The following is a 10042-nucleotide window of genomic DNA, read 5'->3' as shown; positions in this document are numbered from 1 at the left end:
AGTATTTTTCTCTTACAACAATAACAACAATAAGTCGAAACAGTATTTTTCAGTCCTGCCGAACAGACCCTTGGGCATCCGGGTACGATCTTTCTTGACTGCTTGCTGAAACTGTCGCTTTTCTGCTTAGTCCCCAAATGGATCTGAGACCCTGACAAGCAATAATTCGCGCACTGTTCGTTTGGACTTGTTTGACTTATAAGTCATAACTAAAAGTACTGTTGATTATGTTTGATATGAGAGAAAAATATTGTTCGTTGGCTAATAAGTCATGATTTATAAATCAAATACGACCAAACGAACATGCTGTTATGTGCATCAGCCATCGCCTCAGACTGCGCCACCTAATCACCCAACAGGGTTTCGTTCAGTAGTCAGGAAACAGGCTAGAACAGGCCAAGAAGCACATTCCAATCCAATGTTATACAATTTACATTGTCTTTTTAAGTGAAGGAGCTTATTTAAAATAAAAGTTCCGACTCTGTAACTAGCGGTACACAGGGTTATGAAAAAAAAGAAAGAAAAATGAGATCTAGTTTACTCTAAGCAGCGTAGAATTTAAGATATAAAGCTTATGCAAAGACATGAATGCAAGAAAACAAATTACATAATATTTTTTTAAAAACCACATTTTTACTCTCTGGATTGACAACAAACTAGCAAAAGCTTGAAATTTTTAGAAAATAATTGAAAAATCATTTATTTTATTTAATGTTTGCTTGTCGCATCTCAAAATGGAGATTTTAGGGTGACATTAAATATAGTAAAATGCAAGGTTGGAAGGGCAATCTTTTGACCTTCCAATGTTATGCACAATGTCACATCAGAAAAATGCAAGGTTGGAGGTTCTATCACGAAAGGTAAGCACTGCAAAGACAAACAATGGGGATGCAATGCACAATTGTCCTTCCAGTTGACAGGCTCTGAATATCCACAAGTTATCAAGTATCCCATCATATCTGATGAATAAGGATTCATGCAAGCACAGGTTTACAATGCTAGATGCACTAAAAATTATCCATCAGAGAGAGCCCTATCAATTAGTCTCACCAAATCGTCAGGTCCACAAACTTCATCAACCAAAGAAGTAATGTGATCAACAACATTGCAATCAGATTTCAAGCAGATCACTGACGAACAGCCCTTCAGATATGAGGTCGAAGATTTGAGACTTCTTTGCCCACTGTCTATGTGGTCATATGCCTTTGACACTGTCATCGATAGCCTTCTGAAACTTTCCTCTTCTAATATTTGTTTAATATTAGAGAAAGCACTGCGGTTATCTTCCGAGATACTACAAAGACGATTCTCAGTAGTAAAAGCCTCTGTTTTTGTCATTTTTGATGCAACACTACGAATTGACGTCAGATTATAGACCAAATGGTGTGCAGTTTCTGTTGACAAGGTTGCAACCTCTGGCTGCTGAAGATGGTAAAGCTCAATTACATTGGCTAAGGCAAACCGCACTATGAAAACAAAGAAATCATAGAAGTTCATGCCTGAAAATAGTTCCAACAGGATGTTATGAGAAGGTAAACAAGGCATTTTCTTGTTGTTCATGTGATTATTCCAGATACTGGAATATTACCTGTATTAGCTGCCAAGTTCCGTTGACAAAGTCCTTCAAAATCATCACATATATCTCGAATGTCTTCAATATATTCTTTTGCAACTTTGTAGTCCTCATAGAGCAAGTTCCACTAAATGAGGAGTATTAAGACGAATGAAATCTTGTTATTCTATAACTTAACATGATAAAAAAGCAAATACGCACCACCCAGTGTAGGTTGTAGGCATTAAACCAATTATGATTTATAGATATAGTATCCTCCTGTAGTAATTACCACAAATAGAAAAACACATGAGTTTAGCAGCTAGTAGTACACTAATAGTAACTGGCACAATTCTTTAAACAAATATTGTACAAGGAGGAGGGTTGTGATAGGCGTGGCGAGCCAACGTTAAATCTAGCCATTCTAACGAAGATGAAACCCAAAAGAAAACCGTTGGGACGTAACCCTCTTAGCGACGCGCCATATCGAAACCCAGGGTATAGTGTTAAATGGGCAAGGGCCGGGTCGGCACCCCCTTGGTGACGTGTTTTATTTAACATTTGAGTACGAAGGAAGGAGAGAAGGATATTTATAGGATGGCTAGGGTTCGTGAGAGAAAGACAAGGGACTTCAACCAAGTTAAGTGCATTAAATATGAAAGGGAGCATCTCTTGGTGAAGGAGGATGAGATCCGACATCGATGGCAAGAGTATTTTGACAAATTGTTCAATAGTGAGAATACGGACACAACCTTTTAGTTGGATGACTCTTTTGATGACACCAATAGATGCTTTATGCAGAGAATCCAAGAATCTGAGGTCAGAGAGGCATTGAAAATGATGAAAGGAGGTAAGGCGATGGGACCAGATGGTATCCCAATCGAGGTGTGGAGATGCCTCGGGGACATAGCTATAGTATGGCTAACCAAGCTGTTCAACCATATTTTTCAATCGAACAAGATGCCTAACGAGTGGAGGAGAAGCATACTGGTACCGATCTACCAGAATAAATGGGATATTCAAAGTTGTACTAATTACCGGAGAATTAAGTTGATGAGCCATACTATGAAGCTATGGGAGAGAGTTATCGAGTATCGCTTGAGAGCAATAACGCGGGTCTCTATGAACCAATTTGGTTTCATGCCCGGAAGGTCAACCATGGAAGTCATTTTCTTAATAAGACAAGTTATGTAGCGGTATAGGGAGAAGAAAGACCTACACATGGTTTTTATTGACTTGGAGAAGGCTTATGATAAAATACCAAGGAATGTTATATAGTGCGCTTTGGACAAACAAAAAGTCCCAACGACGTACGTCGGGCTCATTAAGGACATGTACAACAATGTTGTAACTAGTGTTCGAACAAGTGATAGAGCACGGATGACTTCCCGATTAGGATAGAACTACATCAAGGGTCAGCTTTGAGCCCTTATCTGTTTGCCTTAGTGATGGATGGGGTCACAAGGGACATACAAGGGGACATCCCTTGGTGTATGCTTTTCGCGGACGATATAGTGCTAGTTAATGAAAGCCGGACATGAGTGAATCGGAAACTGGAGTTATGGCGGGAGACTTTGGAGTCCAAAGGTTTTAGACTCAGTAGAACTAAAACTGAGTATATGAGATATGACTTCGGCACTACTACTCGGGAGGAGGAAGATATTAGTTTGGAAGGTCAAGTAATGCCTAAGAAGGATACCTTTCGATATTTAGGATCAATGCTACAGAGAGACGGGGATATTGTTAAAGATGTTAGCCATAGAATCAAAGCAGGGTGGATAAAGTGGCGCTAAGCATCTGGTGTCCTATGTGACAAAAGGGTACCACAGAACCTAAAAGGCAAATTTTATAGGACGGCGATTAGACCTGCTATGTTGTATGGTGCGAAATGTTGGCCTACGAAAAGATGACATGTTCAATAGATAAGTTTCGCGGAAATGCGTATGTTGCGTTGGATTTGCGGTTATACAAGAAGGGATTGAGTTCGGAACGATGATATACGTAATAGATTAGGGGTAGCACCAATTAAAGAAAAGCTTGTCCAACACCGGTTAAGATGGTTTGAACATGTCCAACGAAGACCTCCAGAGGCACCAGTGCGTAATGGAATCCTAAGCCAGGATAGTAACGTGAAGAGAGGCAGAGGAAGACCGAAGTTGACTTGGGTAGAGGCAATAAAATGAGACTTGAAAGGATGGAATATACCCAAAGACTTAGCCTTAGATAGGAGTGCTTGGAAAACAGCTATTCACGTGCCTGAACCTTGATTGCTTCTGCTGGGATTCAACTCTAGTCTACCCCAACTTGTTTGGGACTTTAAGCTTTTGTTCTTGAAGACCCCAAGGACATCAAGACATAAATGTATGCACTGCAATTTGAAATATCTTTCAGATTGATCTACAATAATAATGTTAACTGATAAATAAATACTTCTAACATAATTTTACTAACTAAAGTTTAGTTGTTGGGAGTAAAATGTTCTTCATACTGACTAACCATTGCATTATTTAATGCCAAGGGAAATGATTCAAAGTTCTTCCAAGGACATGGGTCCAGCAGCAACGACAGCATGGAAGTGCAGAATGCACAAAGATGTGTTGCCTCAATTGTTTAATATATCATCTCGTAATCAAGAAGTTGCATGCATATCTCATAATTTGGCAATCTATCATGATTAGTTGTTTTTTCTCTTTTGGATCGTCCATATTAGTTTCTTAAAAAAAAACTTGACCAACATAATCCACTAACTACAGTTTAGTTATTGGAAGTAAAATGTTATTCAAATTGATTAACCATTGCAGCCGTTCAAATGCCAAGGGAAATGATTCATTCTTCCATGGATATGGGCCAAGCAGCAACCACAGCATGAAAGTGCACAATGCATAAAGATGTGGTGCCTCAGTTGTTTTGAAGATCATTTCTTAATTTAGAAGTTGCATGGATATCTCCTAATTTAGCAATTTATCATGACTGGTTTCTTACCCCCACCGTTCCAAATTATAGTTCACTTTAGTTTTGTTATAGTCAAACTTATCTAACTTTAACCAAGTTACTAGAAAAATGCACCAACATCTAGAATATTAAATTTTCCACGAAATGTCTTGATAGTGTATTTATTAAACTAGTAGATGTTAATATAATTTTCTAAATTGCATAAAAAAAATATAATTTTCTAAAAACTTGGTCAAAAAGTTCGAGAAGTTTGACTTAGGACAATGCTAAAGTGAACTAATTTGGAACGGAGGGAGTATCGGTCAAGTTGTGCTCCATCCATATAAGGATAGGATAGCATCAGTTATGAGTTCATGTGCGACCAATGGGAATGAACAGTCTTCCCCTCTTCTGAAGTTTCTTACCACGTCAGTCGCCTTCCCTCATCTAGTGTCCGCCTCTCTCTGTTCTAGTCTAGTAGTGTCTCAACCCATAAAACCCCCGTGTTCTGGCCCTCTTCTGCATGATATTTACTCGTCATAGATTCAAGACAGTTTCAAACCCCATGAATGGGGACAGTACGACAAACCCTTCCATTTGTTTCGGTATAACAAAGTGCGTATCTGATAGACACCAGCCTCAAAGTAAGAGGATGATAACTCCAATACCAAGGTTGGAAAAAATTTGATCAAAGCAGATTGCACATGCCACTTGGTCACTGTTAGGTGGAAGATATTTTAAAAATGTCCAGTAAATTAAAACATTCAGTGTATCAACCAAATCTGATCCATGATGGATAGTTCACATTATCCTATTCAGTCCCTATTTAATCCAATGTAGAATGCATAACACCCAACCGGAACATTATATCTCAAATAACAAATGATATTTACCAGGTTATGGACTTGGTGATACCATCCACTGGGAACAAATATGATTTCATTCTGCTCTTGAATGCATTCTAGCCATTCAGTCTACAAAAGAAACTTCATAAAATTAACTTTCAAAAAAGGACACTAAGAGAGGGAGGGAGGGAGGAGACCTTACTAAATTCAGGAAACTGCTTTTCAGAAACATCATCATGTAAGTTATAGACCGAGGATCTCATGTTCCTACATGGCAAAATCAACAACCACTGATCATGTAACAATAGAAAGTACATATATATCAAACATCATTCCACAATGTATTATGTTTCTGTTGAATAATGCAAAAGCTCCATGTAAAAGTTGCAACGATGCTTTAATGGTTACTTCCCATTTGCACCTAACAGGCTCACTAGTCATGCTTTCATTAAACCATTCTACATCAACTAATAGTACCAAACTCATTTTTACCTAACAACAATATAAAATGTACAAATAAGAAATACCAAGAATAAATTGTACCTATCAAATATACAATGACTTTGTGATGGTGGTAGAAAGAACCACTGTTTTCTCCCACAAACATTTGCTGACCAGCTGTATGACCTAAAAACATCAGCATGCAGAGGAGTCCAGGTTCCTACAGACCAAAGCTCAACCATAATCGTGTGTGGAGTTAATTATCATGTAGCATGGCAACTTGCGTGTAGAACCACAGAATTCCACGAAAAAATTGGCTATTTGCCATTGCAAACAATGGGCTTCACAAAATTGCCATCCGAAAGATTGACTTCGTAAAATTGCCAATCTAAACATGTGTACCTTGATTTTGTTGCCATACTCCCTATTTAGTTGCTTTGTTAATATTTTTTGGGAATCCCTTTCACGCGAAAAGACATTGTTGCCCTTCTGCTTAATTCACGTGAAGAGATGAGATCAAGACTATTCGCATCGTACGAAACCACTCGCAAACGAAGAACCACCGCTCGCGTGCCCTAGACGTCCACGATGCAGGGCGGCCGCGACGCGGCACCGCCGGCGGACGCGCTCGCCGCCGCCACACAACCACCCGTGCTCAGCGCCGCCACGCCGTCCACCCGCGCTTGCCGCGACCACGGTGGCTGTTGGCACGACCATGGAGGAACTTGGAGCGACCTCAGCGGCCGTTGGCACGACCACGGTGGAACTCGGAGCGACCTCGCCGCCCCTCATCGTGGCTCCGACAGCAAGCGCGCTCATCTTGCTGCAGGCGGCCGACACGCTCGGCAGGCTAGATGCAGCCCCAACGTCCCGCGCCCCACCGGGTCCGAGTCCGTCCCTCGTGGTGGACGCACCGGCGTCGACCGTAAACTGCAAATGATATTTGGTTTAGGTTTGATATGGAGGTTGATGATCCTATACCACAAGTTGACTGGGACAACTTGCAGATAGTAGAGTCACACGATGAGGAAGGAAGAATTGAACTTTTGAGTGAAAATCAAATATCTGTGTTTTTAGGCTCAATTTATGCATGTGTGAGATGAACTCATTTATACTCAGCTTATGGATACGGATGTGAACTCATTTTATTCTCAATTTATGAATTTGTGTGACAGACATATGCGTGCATGTATTCTAATTATATTGTCCACCTGATTGTTTTTTTTTTTCAAAAACCGGCCAAATGCATGCACAGTAGCTCGTACAGAAGCATGCAGGCCATTAGATTCAGATATCAGCTGATCTGCCTGACGTCTAGCGCAGCCAAGGTGCGAAGGGTGATCCGCCCGACGTCTCCCGGCAGCCAAGGACAAAAATGTCTTTTCGCGTGGAGGACAATCCAAAAAAACAGAAACAAAGGACCTAAATATGGATTATGACAACAAAAACAAAGTATACATGTTTAGGTTGGCAATTTTGCCAAGTCAATCTTTTGGATGGCAATTTTGCGAAGCCCAATGTTTGGAATGGCAAATAGCCAATTTTCTCGAATTCCACAATGCTAGACATGTAAACAGAGAGGAAAGATACATCATAAAACAGAACATACCTTTTGCCCCCATGTAAACAAACCGATAATCAGAACAGTTTATTTCATTTTTATGATTGGCAATGTCAGAATCTCTATGTATAGGGTGACTGTCAAGATACATGTTGAGCCAATCATCAACAAAGAAGGTTGGTGTGGTATATGCAATATAATCAGGGTACTCCTGGAAAGTTAAGTTAAAAAAAGTAATTACAACCATGTTGCTGTTACAGCAGGAAATGGAATATCAAATTATCAATTGCAAAAAGAAAGAGGTGCCATCTGTGTAATAATATTGTGCTATCCAAGGATTACTCAATCCTGTAGCTTTGTAAGCATAGGCACAAACATTGTTCTTTTCAAAGTGAGGATCAACTGCATAACACAGAAGTTATGGTGAAATCCATATAATCCAGGACTCCAGGATTAAAAAAAATCAAATAAGAAAACAACTTGGTCCATAGTACTCATATGTGGATTAATACAATGTTGCCAATGTTGGAACAAAACATTGCAGCTAGCCAATTATAATTATACCAATTAATACGTTTGAGCTATGCCAAAAAAGAAGAAATAAAATCAGTGGGCATACAACTTGCAACAGGGCCGCGCTGCTTGGTACAATTATTAGTGCATCTACATGTTTGTCAAGTGTAGCACCCACTGAGTCAAGCACGTCAACACTAAATCACTGCATCATTTGATCTGCATAACTGATGAACCAGACTGCCAGAGCACCAAAAAATACTAGGCAATGCTATTGCTCAGCGAAATTGAGCGAGCAGGGCACTGGGAACATACCTTAACGAAGTGCCAGTCTTTCAGGTACAACAGAGAACCATCACGATCCCCATCGCATGAGGCACCGTGAGCACCCCCAACCCAGTGGTCTATGAACTCCTGCATGGACATCTCAAGCCGCTTCTGGTCCGTCAAATCCCTCGAGGAGCAGTCGGCAACCTGCGCAATTGATATCGTTGTTGTGCGGGTCATCCATTCGCGTACCAAGTACCACGGGCCATCAGCACGGATGAGGAGGGGGAATACCTGAACGAGAGGGGAAGGGAAGTTTTGGGCAAAGAAGCCGAGGTCAGGGCGGCGGCGGTCGCCAGACGCAGAGAGCGTCCAGTCCTTGCGGGCCCTCCAGGACGAGGTGAGCCCCGTGAGAACGACGGGGCGGTTGGGGGCCATGAAGCGGCGGACGAACTCCGCGTAGGATAGCGACTCTCCGTCCACCCGCTCCACCTGTCCTACCACCTTCACGCGGCAGGCCATCTCGTCGACCGGAGGGAAGAGAAGGGAGGGAGGGGGCCGGTGAAAGGACGCTTGCTGGTCCTCCACAGCTTCGCTGGGGCGGCAGCTGTGTAGTTGGAAGTGCGCAGCCGCGGAGTCAGTCGCCGGAGATCTAGGCGACAAGCCGAGCAGGCCGCAAAGTCTGGTTCAGTTCCGCTTCCGCACGAGCCGTGAGTTGGGCCGCTGGCGTCCCCCGCGCCCGTGTGCCGCCGGAGTTTGCACGGCCCAGCAATCTCAACGGGCGCGTTTTCTGCTTTTTTCCTTTTTTTATTAAAAAATGTGTACGGGCTCGTACAGGAAACTGGCCCAGGCTATCCCCGAAAGGTCCTGAACGGTTGGTGCTAATCTTAATTAGCACATGTCTAATTACTTTTTAACACATGTCTAATGACGTCATTAACTGCTAATTGATCACTAATGACTATTTCTAACACTCCACCTTGATCAATTTGGTCTTTCAATTTTCATGAGAATATCCTTATTGTGACGTGCATTAGTCCTTTTGAAATCCGTTGAGTTTTGAAGAAAATTGAAAATTGATCCTTGATCATTCCTTGAATATCCTGCAGGGAAAAATAGAAAACATACATAGAATCTTATATTGATATGATATTGCATTGTTAAATCTCCCATGAGAAAATTAATCAAAAACTCATGTAAGATTAGGAAATGCAATATGATGTGTGAATAGGATTAACTCAGGAAGAGACTCCCCCTCAACCTTGCAAATCTTTGAAACAACGCATACCAATTCCATGAAAATATTTTCGGAATGTGGTTGCTGGTAAAGATTTAGTGAATAAATCAGTATAGTTATCATTAGACTTGATTTGCAAAATGTTAATTTCCCCATTTTGTTGTAACTCATGAGGATAAAATAACTTACGGGCAATATGTTTTGTGATATTGCTCTTAATGTATCATGTTTCCATCTATACAATACAAGCGGCATTATCTTCATAGATAATGGTAGGTGCTTTGATAGAACCTATACCATATGATTGTTGTATCTGGTTAATCATTCTGCGTAGCCACATGCATTCGTGTGATGCCTCATATAATGCAATGATTTCAGAATGATTAGTAGACGTAGGCACTAGAGTCTGTTTTGAAGACTTCCATGAAATGGCAGTTCTACCGTGTAAAAATACAAAGCCTGTTTGAGATTTAGCATTATGTGGATATGATAAATAACCAATGTATGCATATCCAATCATACTTGGATCTGTTTTTCTTTGAAAGGGAAGTCCAAGATCTTTTATGCCATTGAGATATCTGAGGATATTCTTGACTCCTGTCCAATGTCAGCTAGTAAGTTCACCGCAAAAGCGATATTCGGTCGGGTGCTGTTTGCAAGATACATGAGCATTCCTATTGCACTAAGATAAGGAA

The 10042-nt window shown here is 41.0% G+C and overlaps 1 protein-coding gene across 3 annotated transcripts; it reads right to left on the bottom strand.

The window, feature by feature from the left end:
• Nucleotides 1–886: 886 nt before the first annotated feature.
• LOC136456097 (arginine-specific demethylase JMJ20) lies at nt 887–8837 on the bottom strand. 3 transcript variants are annotated; one of them, XM_066455866.1, is made up of 9 exons: nt 8405–8835; nt 8159–8317; nt 7379–7541; nt 5872–5989; nt 5526–5595; nt 5377–5457; nt 1775–1831; nt 1589–1700; nt 887–1499 (listed from the first exon to the last, which is right to left on the bottom strand). In XM_066455866.1, exons 1-9 carry the CDS (start codon nt 8630–8632, stop codon nt 1015–1017), a joined length of 1473 nt encoding a protein of 490 aa, XP_066311963.1. In that variant the 5' UTR covers nt 8633–8835; the 3' UTR covers nt 887–1014. The 3 variants fall into 3 exon arrangements, with proteins under 3 accessions (XP_066311963.1, XP_066311961.1, XP_066311962.1); XM_066455864.1 differs by having other exon boundaries at nt 8159–8836; XM_066455865.1 differs by lacking the exon at nt 1775–1831 and having other exon boundaries at nt 8159–8837.
• Between the last annotated feature and the right edge of the window lie 1205 nt (nt 8838–10042).

The sequence above is a fragment of the Miscanthus floridulus genome, chromosome 6, assembly GCF_019320115.1.
Source record: "Miscanthus floridulus cultivar M001 chromosome 6, ASM1932011v1, whole genome shotgun sequence".
NCBI classification, from domain to species: Eukaryota; Viridiplantae; Streptophyta; class Magnoliopsida; order Poales; family Poaceae; genus Miscanthus; species Miscanthus floridulus.
This window is presented reverse-complemented; position numbering and strand designations above follow the sequence as displayed.